Genomic DNA, 24,439 nt, shown 5'->3' with positions numbered 1-24,439 from the left:
AAAGAATGCAACTTGGTGAAAGTTAAAAACATAATTCACTGACATAAATTGTGCTCCAGCTGAAAGTAAGAAAATACCGTCTTAACAGTGAAAATGTGGTTGAACAGCGTGTATTTTTCTTCTTTCAGCCGCTGAAACCAGTTGAACAGTAGAAAAAGTCGGGCCTTCTATGCCTAAATTAAATAAGCGCACATCGTCATTTAATGAACACATGGGAGGGTTTATAAGGTAGGTGGTGGTCTTCTGGTCTTTTCTGTAAATTGTGAGCGGGTTTTTAGTCGTCTGCCCCAGGAGGACGGGCTCAGCTACGCCAGCATTAGCCCTAAAACCACTCTGCTACAACACACCTGCGGCGTCGCTCGTCGGACGGGCCCACGCCTGCAGTAGCGTCGACCCCACACACGCCGCTGTTGAACCCTCCCACCGGCAGCCAGATGGGGCTGGCTTATATGCGGAAGTTTCAGTTCCGCTCAGCCCAGTTCACTCCGAAACTGACAACCGACGGACTGAAGCCACGCTTCTCCCTCTGAGCACCAGACCCGGCTTCACAAGCGAGGTGAGTAGCGGCGCGGTGGCCCACACCTGACGCAGCGTTTGAAATAATAACCCCGGTGTTATTTTATCTCTTCAGTTTACGACCGCGTTGCAAAGTTACATTTTAGAACATGTTATCCAAAGCTGCTTGTCTATAACTCCTTCAGAAACAAACGACTTGTTCCACCGCTACTGACACTTTTGTTTTACTGACTTGGCTTTTGAGCAGGAACAACTGAGCTAAAACTCTGTTAGAAAAATGAACTAGTAATGTCAGACATGTGTTTAATGTCACACCCACTTAGCCAACCCAAGACAAATTAAGGTCCAGTTTCCGTGAGAACAAGTAGCCGCTGTACAGACGCTACTGTAAGCTCTCCAAAGGAAATATGAATGAGGAAGACCAGGGCACTTATTGCTTCGTCCCATGACTACAACTATGTTGAAGTATTACGTCCAGAAGTTAACTTTATATTTCTTGTTTTACACTAACATATTCCCGAGGTAAGGCACTTGAGGTCATCAACTGAAATGTAGTAATTATGTCATACAGATGGTGAGGATTTGTCATTTGTGACAAGAGCACAGGGGTTAACTGTTACTGTAGACCAGACATGTGTAATCAGCCTGTTCATTAAAAGTGTCCCGTAAAGTCAGGCTGGAACAAGTTGTCCCACTGACACTGTGTAAACCAAGGATATTGACGGTTGTGTTTCCAACAGCATTTTTAAGGTTTTGAGATGGTGTAATTGAACAAGAATGGCAAATCTTTTATTTTGAAAGATATATGTATTTTTTAGCGATGAGAAGTAATAAATATTAAATGTGAAGCCCACTTTCTTTGTTTTCATAGACAGCACACTCGTTAGGTGCAGCACATAGTGAAAACTTACTCCACACTGTGAGTCAACATGTCCTGCAATGATGTCACCAGCAACAACAGTCTCTTGAAGCCTTGTGAAATGAGCATGACGTCTGAAATATCGTTGAGGCAGAGACATTTCTTTTGTCCTTCCCAGTATCTAGGGACATTCAACTCTGCTGACCTGTGTTTTATTTCCAATGAGGAAAGCTTTTCTACAGTGAGGGGCGCTTTGATTTTTTGTGAATGTTCTTCTTTTTCAACCATGATCAGGAAGTTACCTCAATTTTTAACAGAAATATTTGTGCATGTTTCCACTTATCGTGGCAGGCCATATTTACTGGAAATTCACCAACATTTAAATTCAGTATCAGACTACTTTGATAGTCTAGCCACTAAGCAAGTTAAAATAACTATATAATAGAATCTACCACCAGACATATGAATGTCTGAGCCTGTAGATATCGGAGTCAGCAGGCCACATTAGTGCTGTGCTGAAAGAGTTGTGTTTTAATCTTGCTTTTGGTGTGAAAGTGCTGAAGTATGTCGCACAATACAGCACCGTTATGACAGGAACTTGAAAGATAAGGCCTGGGATTATGCTCTAACTAGCCCAGAGAAGGGTCTATGTGGGTGCTGCTGATGACATTTTTTGCACAGAGCTCAACTGTTTTCCTTTGTTTGGGAAGACTCAAAGGTGTGTCTGCTCATGTCTATGCATGATATCATTAGGGATTGCAAAACAAGCAGTGACATGAGATGAGCCTTGAGCCTAATGTTTGTTTTCTCCATATTAGGAAAAGAAATGCTGCTGATACGAGGGTCTGGCATAACTTGAGTTAGTGTGATCTAAATTTCAGCAATTGATTTTTTTTTTTAAGCAACATGTTATGCACCTTTACTGAGATGCCCTTTTGGCTTTTGGATCACAGTGTGTTGCATAAAACTTCCAGTATTTATGTCCATTATGTCTTGTGTCACTCAGCATTTTCACCTCTGAGGTGTAGACTCAAATGAAAGTGTCAGCAGAACTTGCAAACAGTGTGAAAGGTGTGGCTGAGTTCCTTATTGTGTGATGAGAATATCAGCATGACTTTGTTTTTAAAGCGTTGCTGATGAGTTTAGCTGCATTGTGTTGCAGTGAATATGGAAAAGCTTTAGTATAAATATGTGTAAATTTGTATTCATATGCTATAAGCACTGTTATAACTGTGTTGTAAAAGGAAGTGTCTCACACAATGCTGCAGTGTGGTGAGACCATGGGTTGAATTTCTTGGTGACAATGTATGGAAAATGATATTGGTTTAGGCCTTGTAATTATCCCTAAAAATAAGCTTCTTGGCTCACCTCAACTCTAGTTCACCTTGAAGAGGGAGACAGCTGTCTTCAATTGGTTGCTGTCTTATTATAGACTTGCATATTCTGCATGTGTGCGTGTGTGTATTTGTCTATTGGTACATTAGTTTGATTGTGATGGTGCATAGTATAAATAGTAGAGCTATTTATACTACCTTGTGCTTTCCAGGTGTTCAGGTCCTCCCTATCACTTTCACACGTGATTTTATTTCTTCTCCCCACCTCCCCACACCCTTTTATGGCATCTCTGCTTTAAAGAGCCTGTTCCCCTCCAGGCATGATGAGGAGGCAGTGTGTAGGCGGACCCTCTGATTTGATTTGTGTCTGGTACATCTGACCAGGTGATGGGCTACAGCAGGTGGTGCCGTGGCCCTGAGGGAATTTGTGACGGCAGCATGACTTACAATCTCAAAATGACATGCCTCTGCGATGACAAGACATTATTATTCATGAAAAACTCATCAGCAAAGTATGTTTTCTCCGCACTGCCTAGGACGTGTGAATGTTTTTGAATACTTTTTTTAAGCTTCTTTTCAAGACAGGGATTGAAACATTCAGTTTCTTAGTTTAAAACATTACATTCACACATGTACCTCAAGCTGCGGGATTATATCCTTGGCAAAAGTTAACCAAAGCCAGAAAGAAAAGAGCTAATAATTAAACTTCTGTCATCAGCACTACATTTTAAAATGAAGAATTCCTCTTTTCACTCTCGGTATCTGTCACCATCTTTTCCAGTGAGTTCAGCAGGAACACTAGACCTTTAATTCATAAGATCAGAACTGTATGTCATAGCTTTGCTCTTAAAAGTAAATTCTAATAACAACTACCAGTACATCCGTCTGTTCAAAGTCAGACTCAGCTTTGCTTCCGCATTCCCCCCTTTACCTTATAATTGTAATATACTGTATGTGACATGTAATGCTTGTGGGTTCGCCTTTTGATGTCATGTTTTCATGTCAACATCCACCCTTCCTGTTGGGCAGGACTAAGGTGATAGATTTCCACATGATCTGTGGGTTATTCTGAACCTGTGCACAGAGGAAACGGGCACACAGACAGATTCACTGCAGCAGCAGCAGCAGCAGCAGCGTGGTAGCCGAACACCCACACCAGACTCTCTCTCTCTCTCTAGAAAGTAAAGTGTATTCTGCAAACATGGTATTCCAATTTCCTCGTTCATCAACCAAATAAATTTGATAATGTACTAACTCTTAACATGTGACCTCAGTCTTGCTTCCAATAAAGAGCTTGCAGTTTCAGTTTTGCAGGGGAACAGGAATGCATGACAGTCAGGGCTTAAACGAGTGAAACTCAATAGTGCATGAAATATTTTACGACCTTTGCTGTGACTCACTTTTGGAACTGTCCTTGTAATTTGCATGCACATGTGCATAATCAGGATATGGTATTTGTATCCACCCATGAGGTAAAGTAGGTGTTGGTGTGTTTTGCCAGTGAGTTGTTAAAAATTGTGGCAATGCAAGGCGAACCTACCCTCCAATGAAACTTTGAGCTGGCAGTGCAGTGAAGCTGAGCTCTAACAAGTCTCCAGCCATCCAGGGTGTGTCTTGTCTTCACTGTGTCCCTGTGCAGACCCAGCAGCACCACAGTTGTCTGGGGAAAAGGCCAATGCTCGCTCTGTTACATACTGGAATTTAACAGGGGTTTTAGCAAGATGTGAATGCATACTGGTAATTTTATTTCATGGTTTCAATCTCTAAATCACCATTTCTAAACCCCAGGAATGAGTGTTAAGATTGATACAGGCACAGTGCTGTTCACCAGAGCATGCCTTTAGCCTACTGCGAAGATGAAAACCAAAACTTTGCCCAGTCTCTTGGAAAAAAGGAGAGATGATGCCTTTGCGTTCCAAAGCCTAATTGCCAAAATGGTTCACATGCCTCTGGTTTGTTTGTTTAACCCGCATGTGTTGCAAGGACAGGATGAATATTTTTTGTTTGGTTTGCATATGTGTAAAACTATGTCGCTATTTAGACTGGCATTCAGTAGCTCCATGTTCTCTGTTTTTTTTTCTTGCAAGAATATCATTTGTCTCAGTCTGGGACTCTGGGTAGAGAATATTTTTCAGCAGTGGGTTCAGTGAAAGGACACTGAAAAGATAGGTCTAAAGTGCACCTCCAAAGCTGCTGATCTGAGATTCTTTTTAGGTAAACAAAGGATTATCAGTGTTTACGTGTTGCTGCTTTCTTTTTTTTAACTACTGCATTGGAATATTAAACCACCTCTCATTGGGTGGTTCTTTGACTTCCTGTTGTATATCACATTCTGCAATTCACACCTCATTGCAGATTATCTCTTACTTCTTTGCTTGCCAGCTCAGAATATCTGTCTAACATTTGAGAGAAGTTGCTGTATACAACACATTACAGGCTAGACTATTACCTGAGACATGCTGTATAGCTGTCAGCAGAGAGCTAGCAGCTTCAGAGGAAGACTGTTATTGTTAATTTTAATGTTAATGTTACACTTGAATTTAAATAGCTTTAGTATGAAAAGAATTTTAAAAAATCACATCTGAGATATGGTATGACAGAAGGGGAACACATTTTTTGCAGTGTTTCAGGAGTAAGTTGATTATTATAGCTGACAGTGATGGAAAATGAGCAGTGGCCTACTTTACAGTCATCTGTGGCATGTTTTTTTTATTTTTATTTTTTTAATGGTGCTCTACCTTTAAGACAGTTGTTATTTACAAACCCTTTTTCCTGTTATTATCTCCCTTCCTTTTGTATTCTCTCTTGTATCTGAGGTATTCATTCTGTCAGTGTGAAGTCTGTCTCATGTTGGATTATATCCATATTACCGCTGATTCATGCACAACCGAGTGTAAAATATCTGTTGTTCTGTCTCTAGGTGAATCATGAGCAGCAGCTACAGTGTCTCCCTGGCTGGCCCTGCCCCCTGGGGCTTCAGACTGCAAGGAGGGAAGGACTTCTGTCTGCCCCTCACCATCTCACGGGTGAGTGGAGCACACACACACACACTCACACCCCACTTATGTACCCTTCACTTCAAGACAGTCACCTCTGAGGAATGCTATTCATGCTCACTATGCTATTTGCCTAGTCAGTGATGAAGTGCTTGTGCCATTCGTCACCTGTGTGACACTCATTGCTGGATTTAGACAACTTTTCTAACAGTTTGTGGCCCCTGTTGCGAAGTCCCTCACTGCCTTGACCAGCCTCCCATTATTATGACCATTGACATAATAATGTTACATAACGGAGCCATAACCACAACATCCGTCAATTTAAGAAAAATCCCTTGAATATTTCTGAAGGCCAGTCAGGATGTATTTGGAGGATTAAGCCAGTAGCTGTTAACGGCTGCTGTCATTTCAGTCATTCAGATGAGGGATAGCACTAAGTGTCTTGGCCTTTGTCCCTGGCATTAGTCCTGATGCGAGACACAGGAGGCTGGGCCTGCAGTGGAAGCATCAGAATCTGTCCTTAAACAGCCCATCAGACTGAAACCCTGGAAAGCCGCAGCGGTTCTGTAATAACTGCCTGGGACTTTGGCCCACATAAATTCCAAGTAGGCTGACCAGGTTCTGTTGAGCCCAGAGGTGGGAGAAGGGCTGCTGAGACACGTCCAGCCTCAGCCTATACACACAGTAGTTACAGTGTTTATGTTCATGGTACAAGGGCTTTCTGTGTCAAAACAGTGTGATTGTTGTGTAGATTGAAGGAAGTGCAGTGCAGTTTACTATTGGTCTGTCAAGAGGCAGCCTATTTTAACTCAAGGATATCTAAAGTGTCTCAATTATACTAACAGGCATCTTGTCAAACAGGATTATAAGTAGGCAGCTTGTCTTCTACCAGCGTGGCCTGTGTTTGAAAAGAACTGTCTGCTGCAGAATGAGCAGTGCTATTTAGTTCCCGCTGCTTCCTGTTATGTAATTGTAATCTCAATGTCATGACCAAGGTCAGTGACTCTGTTTATTTGTCGTTGGCAGGATCAGTTACAAAATTTTGAAAGTTATGTGTTGAGAGGGGAAGTGACTTTTCTCAAGTGGAAATGTGACCATCTGTGTTTGGATATAATTACACTAAAGAGTATGAAAAGGCCAGCATAGCTGCTCAGGCTATTTTTATGCCTTGTCACTATGATAATAATGGTACCTAGGACATTTTGTTGTCATGGTGGCATGTAGCTGTCAGTAGACATCTTGTCATCGTATCACAAAAACAATACATGAATGAAGGACCTCCACACTTGTCACTTGATTAGATATTGGAATACCTTCATATATATATATATATATATAAATAAAAAAAACGCAGAACTGTCTCAGAGAGGAAGAGGAAAATGAAATCAGCACCAAATTGGCCATTTGCCTCTGCCTCTTTCAACTTTGCCATCGACCAGTGAAAAAACATCTGCTAAAAATTTTCTACAGCCAAATGCAGTTTCACTACAAATTCTTAAGCACCTACAAGAGGGCACTGATGTTAATAACACATGAATTTTACTGTTGAGACTTGAACATATATTTATCTTCGCGAGAGGTAAGAAATTGTGGACTTTTAGTAGATACATATGGTGCTATATGCCCACACCAATGTGTAAAACTCACAGGAAAAATCAAAAACAGATGGGTACCTGACCCTTGATTATGATATTTGTAGGGATGTGCCATGTCATGTTTTTATAGGGAGTTTAAAACAAAATGAGACTGGGGAGATGGGAAAGGTGTCAAAAAAAAACAGACAGAAACTTTGTGTCTATTAAAATCACAAGTGCATGTTAAACAGTAGTTTTGACAACTCATTTTTTGTGGGTTGTAGTGGCGAGTAGCTCTGGACCATAAAAGTGTTGAACATCTTCTGTGTCCACCAGCAGTCTTGTATTGAGTCATCAGTGGTCTGGAGCAAGCCAAGTACTGCAGAGCTAAGCAACATGACTCTCACATTATTGGTCAGTATCATTCCTGTGACATATTTTCAGCCCTGCGCATGACCAGTGAATGGCTCAGATTTCTTGTTATTGTCCAGGAGCCAGGCATAAGTCTCCCTTTTGTCTATTTATTTTGGAATTCTACTGTCACATAAGGCTCAGCCAACTAAATGCATGCTGTTGTAGTAAAGCTGAAAAGTTTATATATCCATTTTGTTACATGCATTTTCCTGCATATGACAGATGCCAGAAATATCAATACTCCAAGTAACATCATCAAAGTAACTGTAACTGTAATCTAAGTTGAACCAACTATGTAAGGGAAGAGTTAGTTAGTAGAAGGTACATACATGGTAACATCTGCCAACAGTTTAACCATTATTCTAGTTCCGTCATTAGAAGAATGAGTAGAAAATTGAGTCGACTACAGGCCTATTTTAAGGTTCATTAGATGCCCACAATGTTAAATAGATTGGCTTTGCAGTAAAGAATAGGCATGTGTTGCGATTATATTAAAGCTTATATTTATTTTTTTTAGATGGATGCGATTGCTGTGGAACAATGATGTAATTACGTTACATATGCTTCCCATATGTAACTGATCCAGAGATAATGTGCAGACTTCAAGGCTGGTTGCTCATAAGACAGCCACAGTTTGCTGTCCTCATGCCTTTTTAGGAATATTTGTCTTTGGCTGTTGTAATAACACTAAATCAAAATGTGATGCGGCGTACTGTGCCATAATCCGTATGTATTGTGTGATATTGAGTCGGGTGTCACAGTCTAAATAGCAATACGAACTAAATATTCCCAAAATATGCAAAAGTCATCCTAACAACATGATAAATTAGGGCCTAAATAAACCGGACTCTCACAGTGTGAAACTGTCAATGAATGATTTATTGCAGGGATGTTGAATCGGATGACAGCATTGTACTGTGTACTATAAATGCTTATGTATTAGAAAGGTTAACATGAATCATTCTGTAAAAACTAGTATGATCAGTGAGTAAGTGAATGATGATGTGATAACTATGTTTAAGCTGAATCTTTTAACAATGCAGCTGATTGTTAAAAGTGTGACCACCCAGCACTGTGTAGATGACTTATTGAAGAAGGCCTCAGTTTAATACATTATGTATGCAGGTGTCTGTGTCCCTGCTCCTCCAGACTCTTTCCGTCCTCGTTGTCTGTGGCTATTCCAGCTCCTTTTTAGGAATTTCTTGACAGGCCTCCACATGGAAAGAGTCCCACTCAAAATTCTATTAATTTCAGTGGGACTACTATTATAGCATTATTTATGAAAGGTTGTAAAATCTGTAAAAACACTAACCCTACTATGAGTGTCTGTGTCTATCAGTGTCTGGTTAGTGTAGGTGAGTAGGAGGTCAGCACAGGGACATTTTCCTCTCTTTTTCCTATTGACCCCTCACTTCCCCCTCTTGTCTTTCATATCCTTTTGTTTATTGGTTTAGTGGCATGTGATAGATTGAGAGAACATTATACGAGCTAATTTTAGCTCTGTGTTTGCAGTAGGCTCTGCACTGCCAGATGTGTCCCTTTTCATGCTCCACCTTTATTTTTTAATATGGTGAAGCTAGTTTCACTCTAAAAGGAGAGGAATGTGATGATATAGTGTATCTGGGCAACCCACATAAACATTGGGGTAAAAACTGTATTCTTTGTGTATTTGTTTTAAAAGAGAACGATCCAATAGAGCCGCACAGCCTTGCATTGGACAGCTGGAAAATATTATTTCCAAATTGATAATAATTATAGTAATAATGTTATCTGTATGTCTATTATGATAAAATAATAGCATCTCTTCTGTTGATGAATTAGACATTCATTAATTTAACTTTTCTTAATTGACAGTGACATAAAAAGAGATGAAATGAAAATCAGGACTCACTAGGTACTTGTCAACAACATGAATTGTTTTGCTTTGTGGGTTTTCAGTGAGAAAGACAACTGTTGTTCTTTTTGCAAGTATTGTGGTTTTAATTTGGTTTTGCACACCCTTCACTTTGTTCTTTCATCTGTCTGAAAACATATCCTTTACTGACCAACCATTCCTCTTCATGGCATATTTTCTCACCCTCTTACATTTTAAATCCAGCATATACCAAACTTGAAGAGCTGACCAAAACTGCAGTTTAACTTTCCCATCCACACACTCTGCATACTTGTTTTGAGAAGTGTAATCCAGTGCCATAACATTCAGTGACTTTTAACTACTTAAGTTTTCTTTTTTCCTTTTATTCAGATTAAAGAATTAGAATTTCACAGTTAAAAGATCCGCAGCTCAGATTATGCACTTACTGATGAACACGAAGATATCGTCTAACAACTCGAAAAACATGTAGTGTTTGACGTTCTGTCATGCAACATACAACAAAGTTTGTATATTGTATAGCTCTTTGGTTAGAGAATTATGTGGCCTGCTCTGTCTGACATTGAGCCTAAATATTTGCTTCAGCTCAGATCCAAAAAAAATAAAATCAGACAGTGAAAAACTCCCCTGGCATTTCAGGAAACCAGTGAGATAGATAGCTTGTGGTCTGTGCTGCATAGCTGCCAAACAGTTTGTCTGTAATTCTTTATCTGTCTCTTGTATTAAAATCTCTGGAGTATTTTTACATGGGAACTGAAATTTTAATAGAAAACAGTTAAATCTATCAATTTGTTTTATTAGCTTCAAGAAAAAACATTTCACAGGGATCTTTATAATAATCTGTGATTCAGTGCAGCGTCCTAAAGACGTGTTGAGGTTACATATGGGTTTAGCAGAAAAATGTTATCTGCAGTATGTGTTTGATCCCAGTTTGATCTCCCTGGTGTCTGTCTAACTTTTATTAAGGCATCTGCTTTCAATCTCCCTAATGCTATATGGCAGAGCTATAAAGCATAACTAAGCTATCACTAGATTTTGATTTAGATTGCTCTCACTGCTTTCCTTTTTGATTAAAGATATTTAAAGGAACGATCTACTTTTTTCTCCATAGAGTCGAATGAATCTGTATGTTCAAAGACACAAAAGGCCCTGCACATGATTCGTCCTCATGGTTGCAGCTTGGACTACAAGCCACAATTACTGCTGTGTGACAGCGATTACAGTGCTAGTCACTTGTGCTTGATAACAGGTATCCCATGATGTAAAGCATTGTAAAGTTCTTTGCACAACTCACAAGATGCAAGTAAATGCAGTCCATGTAACGTTTCCCACACTCCCTGAGAATGAAACTCATCATCTCCTTTGCCAAGTGTCTGTTAGTATTCAAGAGCCTTCATGAGTGATGTTGTTGTACTTTTGAATAAACCCGTTTTCCTGTTGTAATTGCTGGACAACAAAGAAACAGTAAATTCTGCTAATATGAGATTTAACCTGTGGTAAAATCTTTTTAGCCCATCTGTGTGGCCTGAACACATCCACACAGTAGGAGAAACTTAACAATTATCTTGCCATTTTGCTTGGTGGAAAGCCAAAAAGCCCAGGCTAAAAGCTGCAGGAGAGTTGAATGAAGCATGGATGGAGTTAGAAACCATCACTGGCACTTGGCTCAAGCCCCACCGCGTCTCAAAGCCCTTTCATATCATCTGCCTCCACAGCGCTCGTCAATTGGGTTTGATTCTGACCTGACTAAAGCGCATTCAGTATTCAGTGTGGGCTTGGTACTGCTTTGTGCTGTTTTGTTTGCGTTGTCATGGCAATTTGACTAAGAGCTCCTGTGTAGGTCTGCCTGGCATCTCGTGTTTTCCAGCAATCCTGATTGATGTAATAAGACACAGGGGTCAAACCATGACAACCACCGGCCTACCTCTGTTCAAGTGTACTTAATTGGGATGTTTGGCTAGGAGGAAAACAGTACTTGCTGTTTTGTCCCCTCCCAACTGCTGTCCCCGCCATTAGTGTGTGCTTCTCAACTCTGTTCCTCTTTACTGTTGAAACAGTTTGTGCAAAAAATGTTGCAGGTGTGCAAGTTTTAAGGGGAGGATCTTAGTCTCTTGACAATAAACTGCACTGTCTGGCTTCTGCTTGTGTGAGCCCAGCAGGTTGCTTTGTGCTGCACTGTCCAAGGTTCTCGTGACAGATTCATCCCAGAGATCCTGCAGAGTGAATGGTTTCTTTTTGATGAGTTTTACAGGTTAAAGCCACACAATCGTGCCTCTCCAAAGGGGAAAATGATACTATGAGATGAGCTTCAGAATAGAATTAGATTTCATAAGTCAGTTTTTCAGAGAAAAACAAAAATAAAACCCTTGTCTCATAAAACTCAAATTGTTGCTAATAACTGGGAAGTTTCTTTATAATTAGATAGTAAGAATGAGTCAATTTGTTGTAGCCTTGTGTGTTTGTGATGACATAATGTTAGGCCCAAGCCTTTTCCATATAAGGTCCTGTGTCTTAGTCTACCCTACACAGACGTGACATGCATCTCACAGGCCTTCAGCCCCCACCACAAGACGCTTCCTGTAACATGACTTCTCAAATGTGAAATGACCACAACCCTCTTCCTTACTCCATAATTCCACAGTAGGCAGGAATTTACAAACTTAGCAGCGGGGAAGATGATTAGTATCCCGATAATGCTTACGTGCTACCTTAAATATGTTACCTTACCCTAAATGTGTCCTTTTAAAGCATGTACTGGAGATAGAAGTACTGTCTCCTTCTTCCATGGACAGTGTTGCGTGAAATTAAAAATGTTTGACGTAAGACTGAATCATAAATCAGTGGTTTAAAAATATAGCATTGATCTGTTTGGCACTGCATTAGGAGCTTTGGCAGCGGCTTACTCCATTGAAGAGAGACTTTCTTTGCAGAGGCACTGCACATCATAAATGAACTGCTTAACAAATCTGCTTTCTCTCTAAACAGAACCTGTGTGTCTTGTTCTCTCTAATAACGAACCTTATAGAGTCCTTTATTTTTCTTCATTACTTTATTAGTGAGTAAACATCTGCCTCTGAACAGCATTTAGAATGAAAGTGAGTTTTTTTATTATATGCTTTTATGACTGTATTTGATTATAGCTGTGTAACAGATGGATTGAAGACACGTGGAAGCAATGGACTGTTAATTTTTCTCAGCTCCAGCTGCACTTTGTTTTTATAGTTTCAAAGTTACAACATCCCTCTGCGCTTTCTTCATCGCTTTACAATCAGACAAAGATTGAGTTCCTCCACAAAGACATATGCAGCAGAGATATTTAGCTATTAATGTCATAATCTCCAGTGTTCCATAGGATTTGCCATAAGCCCTCACATAGATCCACCAAGTATTGTGCAATATGCTGTTCGTTGTAGGAGCAGAGGCACTTGCATGTGTGGAACAGGCAGTCATTACCAGTAACTGCACAGCAGTAAAATCAGCAGTGTGGAGAAGACCACAGCGGCACAGCAGCCACACCATTATGTGGCTGGAATCCCATTCATGTAAACGCAGTTGGAAAGGCACTTCATTCATTTGAAAAACGTCTTTATCATCTGCCAAACGAACACAAAGCCCTCTAGCAGGCTTTTAACTCCCTTAGATTAAAGTTGTGTTCATTATGCTGTGTGAAACTCCCTTTGATGACTTTTTAAATTTAGCCTCAAAAAGTTTGAAAATAGTAACTTGTGCTTAACAAATTTAGATTGAATGCACAAATTGCATAATACAAAGTGGTCGACAGTGTTTGGTAAAAGCCTATTGCTAAAACATCCTCCTCTCTTGAGGGAGCTGGAGAAGCAGAGCCAAAGTTCTAGTTCATTACTTATCTGCTCTCTGTCACGAGTGCTGCAGGCCTCTCTTGATTTATATTTATAGACTGTGGATGCCAGGGATTCTTACTGTAACATCTATTTGTTTTGTATCCATGTGAGAAAGAGAGCGATTGAGTAAAAGAAGATGGCATTTATAAAGTGCTCCCTGTGTGCTGCAGGCTAACGTGTTAAACATTGTTAACCACATATAAAAAGACCTATCTTTCCGAGAATGTTACAAGAGTCCTCTCTTCACCTCTAGGAATAGTACATGTAGTACAATTACCATATGTAGAGCTATGCAGTACTGTCTTTTCTCACAACCCTACAAGGAGACAAACTCAGATCTCCTTTTCACTCTCTCTCTTTCTGTTTAACACACATTAACACTCACAGACATCCAGAGAGGGAGACACTGAGAGATGGAGAGACGCGTCCCGAGGACGTGTTCACTCAACAATCCTTCACCAGCTTTTCTCTGCTATTGACCTCTGGAGCTCTAAGACAGAGCCAGTGATCTCTGAAAAGTGCTTGCACTCACTTTTATGGCTTTTGCACTGAGTTATTTTACTGAAAGTAAATGAGTCAGAACATACTGAGTAAATGCTGACAGGTGTGTCTGTGGGTCTGTGTCAGACATTGAGTGAGTGAGTGAGTCAGTTGAAGTTTTGTACATGACTGTGTAGTGAGTACTCTGCACTTTGTGAATAGCACTGAGCATGTGGCTGCACTGTAGGTTTCCTAGATGTTGGTATGCATATATCAGCCACAGCTATGCTCTCTACACTTTCCCTACTGATAATTAACTTGATAGTGACGCAAGGAAAGCAGGACTCCAGAGAAATGTGTCAGTCACGAAGACCACCGCTGTCACTTCCTCATTCTTTCTCTCCCAGCCTCCCTCCCACTCTTTTCCCCTACTTTGTGAGTATGAGGGTTAACACAATGGCACATTCTTTATGTCTCATCGGCAGCTTTTTAAAAAGCAGAGCAAGTCTTTTAGGGTTACCTAACCTGGACATATCCTGTAGGAACGGGGAGCAGTTATTGTTTATGTCTTAATCAGGGTGGGTTCATATAAAGAACTACTTTCAAGTCTGTGTTACTGATGATGACTGGAAAGTGAAAGGTCTTTTGCATGCATTTAAATTTTACTGTGTCATAGAAATTTATTATGGATTTTTAGAGGGTGGGGGTGGAGCATGTACCTATTCATTTTATATTCAACACTCAGTGGAGTCATCAGACAAAATAAAACATAGACCTCACCTGAACTTCCACTTTAATGTATGTGTGTGTGCTTCCTAGGCCCCTATTTTTCCTTAAGCATTTGAGGCCTCAGGCACCGTGAGTTCTGTTCTTTAACACAGCAGAGAGATGACAAAGATATCATCATAACAAAGCCAGCGTAAGGTAAACAAGTACATGGAGTTCTTTTATGTTCCTGCATAATCACAGCCAGCATGGCTGAACAGGTCTGAATGTGGAAGTGTGTGCTGAGTGATTGATGAGGTGTGCACAGTCTTGTGTAATCACTGGTCGATCACCACACCTGGTAGAGAGTCATCCCATCGTCATGGTTTTATTACGTTGCTTCCTGAGCTTTACATGCACGTCTCAGCATGGTGGAAGGCTGACGAACATCAACCCGACTTTACTCACTGGCAGACTCAGACGGTTAAAAAGCTTTAAGCTTTTAAGCCTTTGCTTTCATCAAATCTACCAAGTATTAAATGCTTCTCCCCATGACAATGGGTTTACATTTCTTATATTAAAATATTAGGCTTTTCCCACTTTTCATTTACTTTGTAAGATATACAAAACCCTTGACTCTGTCCACGTGTTAAAATCGGTTTACTTCACAATTCATGAATAGTTTGAAATCCCAGTTTTGCACAGCATGTACTCAGTTCACAAGGGTTTAGAACCTGAAGAAAAACATTCACTCATGTGGTCAGAAAAAAATTTTACTGGCTTGAGTGCCTGAGCCAGGACATGAAGCTCCTAAAGAAAAAAACCCACTTCAGAGCAGACAACCTGTGCACCAGCACCTTTCAGCACCACAATAACAAATGAAGCACACGCCAAAGAAAAGCCTGGAGAGGCTTCAAGTCTCTGAATGTTCTTAAGAGACCCAGCAAAAGAAATGGATCAGGTCGCTGAAAATCTGAAGGGAGAACTGAAGATTCCAATTTACAGACACTCTGATGGTCTGGTATTTACTCTGACAGAGCTCATGTGGGTCAACAAGGAAGAATCTGAGAAACTTCAACCTCTCAAATGCAGTTGTGCAAAGCCTGAAAGAGGCAAAAGCAACTCCAGCTGAAGCAGTGCTCACTGGCAGTGAAGCTCTTTCAAAGTACTGAAAACAACATCGAAATGTGTGTATAAATTATACACCTCTGTTTTCAATTTTTAATAAATTTGCAAAGTATTTCTTAAATTTTGATAATTACCCTTATCCCCATGCATAATATATTTCTAACTGAAATATGCGGCGCACACGTTTCCATGATTAAAATTCAAACTTTGGAAAATCATGTGGTTTTGATTTGTGGTCAGTGGTCAATTGGTAGTGTGAGTCATCACAGTGGGAATGTTTTGGCTTTTTTTAATGGGCAGATTGTTGTGGTGGATGTAGAATGGATGTTGTGAAGAGAATAAGATGCCTATCTTATCTGACAACAGTTACATAAGACAGGAAACGGAAAGGAGAGTACTATGCTTTCTGATTACAAGAAAAATACCAACACTAAAATGCACACAGAGAATGATCTCTTATTCATTTTGTTAAACTGCAGACATGTACAAAACCCCGAAGTTCCAAATGAAAACATTAGTAAAGGGTGTTTATGGACCTTTTGCTCCTCACAAGAAAAGTTCCTGTGTCAAAAGTTGCTTGTTAATCTTCCTTTACTAAGAAGCAGAGTTGCTGTAGCTATACTGTGTGAATACTCATATTTGTTTGGTGTAACTATGTGCATAACGAGCATGTTTTCTCATCTGTTTGCATGTTTAATTGCAGCTGACTGATGGAGGCAAGGCAGTCCAAGCCAAGATGAGTGTCGGGGACATCATTCTTTCCATTAATGGCATTTCCACAGAGAGCATGAATCACCTAGAAGCCCAGAACAAGATTAAGGCCTGCACAGGCAATCTCGACCTCACTCTACAGAGGTAACAGCTGCACACATGAACGCTCACCTTCTACGTAATAATTTATGAGTTTCCTCGCTCAACGAAAGCATGCACACATTGTTGACTTTGTTGATTTGCCTACAGTACCTGTGTGTATTTAAGCCTACTTGAGGAACTTGTGCAGTGTGCATTTGAAGCTTTCTTTTTCGCAGGATATTGACCTGACTAACAAAACGAGCAGCAATTGGAAGCTTGATTGCCATATTTGGTGGATTTGTGCTGTATTCAATTTGCCTTTTCGTCATTTGAAACAGATGAGCTCCTGTTGTGCTAATTTAAAACAGTTGCGTGTTCTGCCACAACAGATGCTATGGCCCTGAGGTCCTGCGGGGAGTTTGGAAATGTTAAAAAGACGAGATTAAGCTTGTTGTTTCTTGCATCAGTTCATATGTCATGTGATCTGCATTATAATCAGAGTTGACTGGTTACAAAAGTATGATATTGGAATAATGATTCCTATGTGCTCTGAAGAGTTCATTTTAAGTACAATTTACACTGTAGCATCAGAGTTTAGGCTTTATTTTAACATATTTAATGCAGATCAGTTGACTTGACAGTGAAGTTCCAGTCAAACTGTTGGCCCTAAGATCGGAAATCCTGCCCTTGGATCGTCCAGGAAAGACATGTCCAAAAGTGTAGTCTTAAATAACTCATTAGAAAAGCACCGTATTATATGTTACTGCTACACAGCGCACACGGAAGAAATGGAGAACCATCTGATTTCTGTGTTATTACAGTGGAGTTCTTAATTAATGGTTTACACATGGTCTCCCTGGCTGTGCAGTGTAGGGCACAGAATCTGTAGAAGTCATCAGAGCAGGCTTCAGCTTTGGATTGCGTCTGATCATGCTGAGTTCATCAGCTGCTCCTCTGCTCCTGACATTAGCAAAAGGGAGACCCTGTTATTCTGGAGGCTTTGAGTGTATTAAGGTCCTACTGCAATATTAGCAGCATTTAAATGAGAGCTCTTAAAGCCCTCTATTCCTTAATACAAGCTGCAAAGAAAAGAAGGCAGGGATCCCACAGAAGTTGTCATTATATTTGTCCAACGAGGAAAGTTTTCAATTAGCAAACGCCCCAAACAAGCTCCGACATTGTGTCATGGAATGACTGTTTGTTTTATTTTATTTTGAAGAAGATGGATAAACAGAAATGTTACAAAGAGTGATCCCTTCTCATAAATACTAACCGAGCACTTTACCACACACACAGACACAAACACACTACATTTTCTGCAGTCAAGTGTAAAGAAGAGTAGCTTTAGTGTTAGACACAAACAAATGGACGTGAAGCACACACACTTTCCAAACTGTAAAACATGTTGACGGAGGCTCAAAGCCTGGTTTGCATGTCCTGTCATTCCATCACCACATCAAAGAGGAAGGCAGCCTCTGTGCTTCAATCGTGGGAAAAAAGTCCTAAAATAGCTCTGTCCCACAGCTGCATGTAATCTACTGTGGGTAATGGATGCACAATGAAACATCAAACATTCTGGTCTCATAGCACATGTAAACTACAACTAAAATCACCCACTGAACAACAAGGGTCCCCTCGTTAAAAATGATGTATGATTGCAGTTTGCTTGACTTCTGGTGTTTTTCTTCAGAGCTGCTTGGTGTTGATGTTGTGTGTCCTTATCCAGCGACACAGGAAGAAGCATTTTAGAAGCACTTAACTATATTGTCTCAGTGGCTATTTGTTTTTGTAAGTTTTTATTAAAAAAGATGAAAATCAGTTTTAAAAAGTGGGCACTTTATACCTACTAGCTAAACCACAGTGTAATGTATGTACCAAAAACACTATTCAACTTGTACAATTCTCTCTGCAGTTCATCACCAGCACTGCTTTTATTTACCTTTTTAACATATTCTTGTAGAAAGTGCATGAACACATCACGTGTGTACAGTAGAAGCTTTACCAAAGCTTTTAATCTGCTGTATGCACTGATTTCACTATCAAGTGAAAGGATGTCTATGGTTTATTCAAACAGGAATCACATTAATCAACATCCAGTGCAAATGCTGAAGTCCAGAAGAGATAACACCTACACTGCAGTTGTACATTAACTAGTGGGCATAAAATGGTTGTAAAATTACTGTCACATATAATTTATTCAACAGCTAGAAATTTTATCAGCAAAAACAAACAAACAAACAAACATCCAATTAAAACCATTTTATTTGTAATGGTGTTACCATGTGTCACTAATCATATCTTTTTGTCTCACCGAAAAGACATGGTTATTGATTCCAATATGTTATGTTCCTGTTGCTAGGTGAGGGGAAACATGTTTTCATTAGAGAGGGTGGACTCCCCCCGTCATCCTGTCGTTCCACTCTACAGTAAATCAAAACAGATCTGACTAGATGAGTCTGAATGAGCAAAGAGCTGTTCTGTGTTTTGTGACAGGCAGAGAAACCAGGTTTTCCTCTCCAAGACTGTGGTCTCAGGATGGATATCAGGATTTCAGATGTCAAAGCAGTGTCTGTTTATTTGTTGGAAGAATGTCACTGCCAGAGTAGAAGTATTTAGTATTCAAGGTTGTGTCGTCAGGCTGTTTGTTTGTTGGATCCAGTCTTTTATTTTGGTGAGGCTTCAGTTTCATTACCAGACACATTTGTACAAGGGACAGCACTTGCTTACTCACCATCTTCGGCTAGTTTTCCTAAACAGAACAGAGTAAATATACAAAAGTGTAATTCTGAGAGTAAGTTCCACTTCAAAAATGACAACTAAACACAGACCTATTTTTGTGTTTTGATCTTCCATCCTTTTGAATATATCCTTGCAGCTGATATGGTCAGCAGTTATCAGCAAATTCTTATGGGTACTTTCTGTTCTACCGCCATCAAAATCTTGTTGCTGAGCAGCCAACAGTCACCAGGCAGCTGTGGGAAGTAGCCTTAGGAAAGTATGATAATTGATGTTTATTTATTGTCATTGAAATATGCAGCACAGCGCAATGAAACACCGCTCCCCAGAGGTTGTGGTTGGCTGCACCTGGTTCCAAAACCTCAACGATAATACAGATCAACACAGCGAGCTCGGCAATCCGACCATGTTTTACACAAGAATTTGTGTCAGCTCCCGCAGAAAGAGAATGTTTCAGATCCTGAGTACAGGAGAGCATGAAGTTACATACCTGTACATCACTATATTACACACAATACATACATATACACATATTTATTTATTTATTTATTTGTTTTTACTCTAGCCACACTCTTCATCTTTTGATTACATAATCATTTTAAAAAAGCTTTAGATTTGATTAACCAAAACTACAATGTGGTCAATGCTGTAGCTACATTATATGATACAGTTTTTTTTTTTTTTTTTTGCCTACAGGCCATTTACTATAGTTAAACACAAATCAGCTAGGGAGCTGTGGGTTAAACCTACAGATACTCTCACACATGGTGAATGTACACGCAACAAGTCTCATGCTATGGTTATAACAGGGTGAAGCAGAGGACAATCCAATGCAGACCAGAGCCCCCACTGACTCCTGGCTGCCTTAGCCAGATGTGGTGTGGTGGTCGGAACTAAAGTAAGAAAGGATGAGGGGTTATTACATTGGTTGGATGTGCATTAAAAAATACATTAACTAGAATTGCAACTTATCCTGTCATGGATGCAGTATCCAGAAATCTGACCTGGGGAAGAACTCCCTCATTTTCCTACTTGTTTTATTCACCGAGCTCTTCATGATGCAGCTCCTATGACTGTGAATGTCGAGAGAAGCGCACTTGAGCGGAGAGATTTCACTCACTGAGCAGTAGTGAGCATGATAAGGCACATGGAGATGAATGTCATGAATGTCCTCCATCACCACCGTGCATGTGACTGCTGATACGGGCAAGTACATGGGGTTCTTACACGTGAACAGACACACCAGACATGGACAATAATCATGTTAGTGAAGTATACAGGCAACTGACAGCAGCATCAAAGATGATGCCAGGCATATGTGAGCTGGCTTTAACTCTGGAAATCACAGTCAACGTTTCTGTCGCTCTTTTGAAACCTTATGTTCTGACTCTTTCCAATGAAATGTCAAAAATTCCTCCTCCAAGATGCTCATTCTCAGTAAATATGAGGGAGCGGTGTGAAGAGAGATGGGAGAGGCCATGTGCCAGACACAAGCTGTGAGTTTTGCCACTGAGCAGATAGGCTGGCTGCACAGAAAAACAGAAATACAGGGGGAAAAAAGTTATTTTCCAAGCCCTCTAACTCCACATCCTTCTGTTGGAGTTTTTTGTTTTGCTTTCCTATGTTTTTTTTTTTCCTCTTTGTTTTTCTTCTTCTTTATGCTTTTTCTCAAATTTTCATGCAGTGGTAAATCTGAGAAAACAGATGGTGTTTGCCAGGTCTCCCGCAGAGTTTTAACAGTTATCACACAAGTTAAATATAGGAGGGCAGATCTGGTTCAACAGTGTTTTGGAATAATGTTGCCTGTGCACAACATTAATAGGCTGTATGAATTCTACTCAGCCCCTTCCTCCCACATATCACATAATAACTGTACCCAGCTCTGACTCTCAGTCGGCTTTGATATGATGAGAGTAAACAAAACTGTGACCAGGGAACAGAGCAAAAGACAGAGACAGATGCTTGGAGTCAGATGGGTATTGCAGGAGATCATTAAAGTCTGCAGTTTTCATCTCCAGAAACTGTTTGTGAAGCTGAAGTGAAAACAGTGCAGGGTAAATGAAAGGCTACACTTATTTCAGCACTTTGCCCTCCATGTAAAAAAAAAAGGCTTTTTGAGTCTGTAAGCTGGTAGGGCATGTGTGTGTCTGTGCGTGTGTGTGTTTGTGGTGAGAAAGCTGTGTCTATTAGCTGCTCCATCATTCAGTCAAATGCCATATGCCAGATTGTTTCTCTTGGCCCTCAAAGAGACAGGCAGGGTGGAAATGCGTCAGTCTACTTTGCCCTCAGGCGTATTTCTCCGCTTAGCCCCCTCATTCTCTTATTCTGGAGCTGTGTGTGTGTGTGTGTGAGAGAGAGAGCGAGAGAGAGAGAGAGAGAGAGTGGGTCACAGAGAAGTCTATGTTGATGAAAACCACACTCAATGACTTTTTATCTTTTGCTGTCAAGTTAATGTGTGTGATGTGTATTTATATCTTGCACATATTTATTAAATTTTATTTAGGTATATAGTCTAAACTTGACCCATAAATAAACCTTGTAGATATCTGCATCTGTAATCTAATAAAACTAAACTAATTAGATTTGGAGGAACCAACTGGAGCTTGTTTGAGGCCGAGCAAAGCCATGACTAGGTTTTCAACAGGGGCAGGATTTCTCTGTATTGTGAACACATACAGTAGCACAAACTATGGTGCCAGCAGTCACATACAGCAGATACATTTCAGATATAAACACTGGCAAAATCAGAAAAGCCTCTGATTTAGATCTTTTGTATTTATGGGCAAGTTTAGTTGAATTAACATTAGAGAAAACATCACATTGTGTGATAAATACCTATCCACCGTAATTCATAGGACAACACAGTAAAGTGTAAAATATTATATAGCTTATTTTCTTTATGTTCTTCCTTCAGAGAAACTATGACATCTATAATAAGCACAGATGACCATAGATATATCTGCAAATGTATTCTATACACTTATCTGTTTATAAAGAAAATGTGTGTAATTATAAAGGTTTTTACTGTTTGTATTTTTTGCCACGATCTTATAAATTTGCAGCATCTAGCCCTTTGAATAACACTGACAATAAAAGTAGTTCATACATGAAACATGAATAATACTGTAGTACAGTTTTGACTGTAGTACAGTTTTGGAACATGTTTCCCCAATTTCATGATAGTTTGAATACTCAGAAGTGAATTAGTGTGTTGCAGAGGCCAGAACGACGCTGATAGTTCACACACCAACAAGAGGACAACAGGCATGGGAACTGTAGTCCAGCTGCCGTCATGATACTATCCAGTTATACGCAAATTAACCAACATGTACACTTGGACACCAAAAAGCAAATACATGGCTGTGCGCCCACACACTCACCCAGTGTTTGTGTCTCTGTAAATAGCAGAACAATAGTAGGTCCAGCTAGGCTCGGAGCAGAGCAGATGTTTGCGGGACCACCTTTACAAGTGTTTTTTCAGTTTGCTCTGGGGAAAATCAGATAGAGAGTGACTCCACCCAGCTGCCCCACTCTGGGCCACTGATGGCAGATACACACTACCTCATTGTAGACTGGGTCCTATTTGTAATGGAATGTGCTGTCTGATCTTTAGACCTTTTGCTGTTGTCCTTGGCTCAGCGTGGTCTTTCTCCATAAGCAAATCCAATAGTACAAGTACATAGGAAAATAAGCATACTGTATATTAACTGCTAAGTGGAAACTGTAAATGCAAGTATGGGCATAGATGACATCAACATCTGGTTAGAGGGTGGGGCTCTGTCATAGCCCAGTGCCAGGCTCAGTCAGAAAGGAAATGCATGAGAGTTTGTTGACTGTTTTCCTAATATGGCAGAGAAAGGAAAGACGGCAGCGGACATACCGTAGCTCATGGTCCGGAACCAGCCTTGCTGACTCACTGTCTGTTTTTTTGTATTTTGTATTTTGTTTTAATGAGGAATAAGGGACACGTTGTCTGGACTAAATATAGGACACATTGTTTACAAAGGCATCTGTCTGCATTTGAGTTTCAATGCTTCACTAACAGTCATTTTAAGATATTTCAACTTCCTGAAAGGGACTTCCATTGTCTTGTTTAAGGTGAAAGGCGGGTGGTGCATTGCATGTATGACTCGCAGTAATACACAACACATGCTATAAAAAAGGTATGTTGTTATTAAATTTCAATACTGTGGCACACAATAGAAAACAGAGAGGAGAAAAAGAGAATATCTAGAATGAAAAAAAAAGGGGAGATGAAAGGTTTGTTGGATATTTGCCGGTTTCTATCGAGGACATCTCAAGAGAAGACACAAACAGACCCCCCCCCCTTTTCCCATCGGTGCTAAAACTGTGGCAGCTGCTTCAATCATAAGTGTAAATCAGACATGCACCACACTTCAACACCAGTCTGCATGTGGACACACACCCTGAAGCACAGTGCGTTCACACATACGGGTGGTTTTGCATATTTTAGCACCTTAACTACAAATTACATATAATTATTGTTAAACATTTTCCAGATCGTACAACTTTGAAGGTTTCCTGCTTTCCAGGCTGCTGTTTGTTTCATTTATTTCATAATGCAATAAAAGTCCATTTCCAGAACTTGAACCTTGAGATAGGTGATCACTGGAAACATTTAGGTACCTTTATTTATTAATTTTTCCTCTTAAATCAAAGTTATTTTATTATCACACAGTAATGCAGTTTCATTTTGAAAACTCCACTTTAGCATGTTTTGGAGGATGCTCTGACATCTCAGATACTGTAATGTGTCTCTGACAAAAAATAGCTGGAATGTGAACTCAACCTCATTCAGGTCAATAACACAATGTTTTATACATACATGTGTGTTTTTTGTAAAAGGGCTTTTTTTACACTGACTGCTGTTCTTCTCTGATAATCCTCAATAGGTCATATATCAAATACTGTATCACAAAATATTACCATCTCAAAATGGCAACACAGCAGAGAACACAAAATAATCTCACCCTCTGTTGGATCAAATTAGGGTTAATAAAATTTTGAGTGTGTGAAGTGATGATATAATAATTATATTATTATAATTATTATAAATAATTCCAAAGTTTGTAGTTGGAAATCAACCTTTGTAAACCTGCGTAATAAATCTGCATGAATTCAAGTTGATTTAATCATGGGTGTGAACATGTT

General features: G+C 39.9%; 1 protein-coding gene and 1 long non-coding RNA gene across 6 annotated transcripts in view; one reads left to right on the top strand and one right to left on the bottom strand.

Annotated features, from left to right (window-relative positions):
• The window catches only part of LOC139611872 (uncharacterized), a 30,674-nt gene extending 30,232 nt beyond the window's left edge, over nt 1–442 (bottom strand). For both annotated transcript variants that reach the window (XR_011686370.1, XR_011686369.1), the window contains exon 1: nt 348–442. This is a non-coding gene — a long non-coding RNA (uncharacterized lncRNA). The remainder of the gene's footprint in view (nt 1–347) is intronic.
• Nucleotides 290–24,439, top strand: part of pdlim5b (PDZ and LIM domain 5b) — a 38,552-nt gene continuing 14,402 nt past the window's right edge. For 2 of the 4 annotated variants that reach the window (XM_071466842.1, XM_071466840.1), the window contains exons 1-3: nt 295–556; nt 5,630–5,735; nt 16,443–16,594. In XM_071466842.1, coding sequence (XP_071322943.1) covers nt 5,637–5,735; nt 16,443–16,594 — 251 coding nt within the window. In that variant the 5' untranslated portion in view covers nt 295–556; nt 5,630–5,636. Of the gene's footprint in view, nt 557–5,629; nt 5,736–16,442; nt 16,595–24,439 lie in introns of all 4 variants that reach the window. The other 2 variants (XM_071466841.1, XM_071466839.1) reach the window with 2 other exon arrangements.

The sequence above is a fragment of the Trachinotus anak genome, unplaced genomic scaffold (assembly GCF_046630095.1).
Source record: "Trachinotus anak isolate AG129_WGS33_773 ecotype Australia unplaced genomic scaffold, CSIRO_AGI_Tana_v1 ptg000028l, whole genome shotgun sequence".
NCBI classification, from domain to species: Eukaryota; Metazoa; Chordata; class Actinopteri; order Carangiformes; family Carangidae; genus Trachinotus; species Trachinotus anak.
The sequence above is the reverse complement of the archived record's forward strand: the minus strand, read 5'-3'. Positions and strand labels throughout refer to the sequence as shown.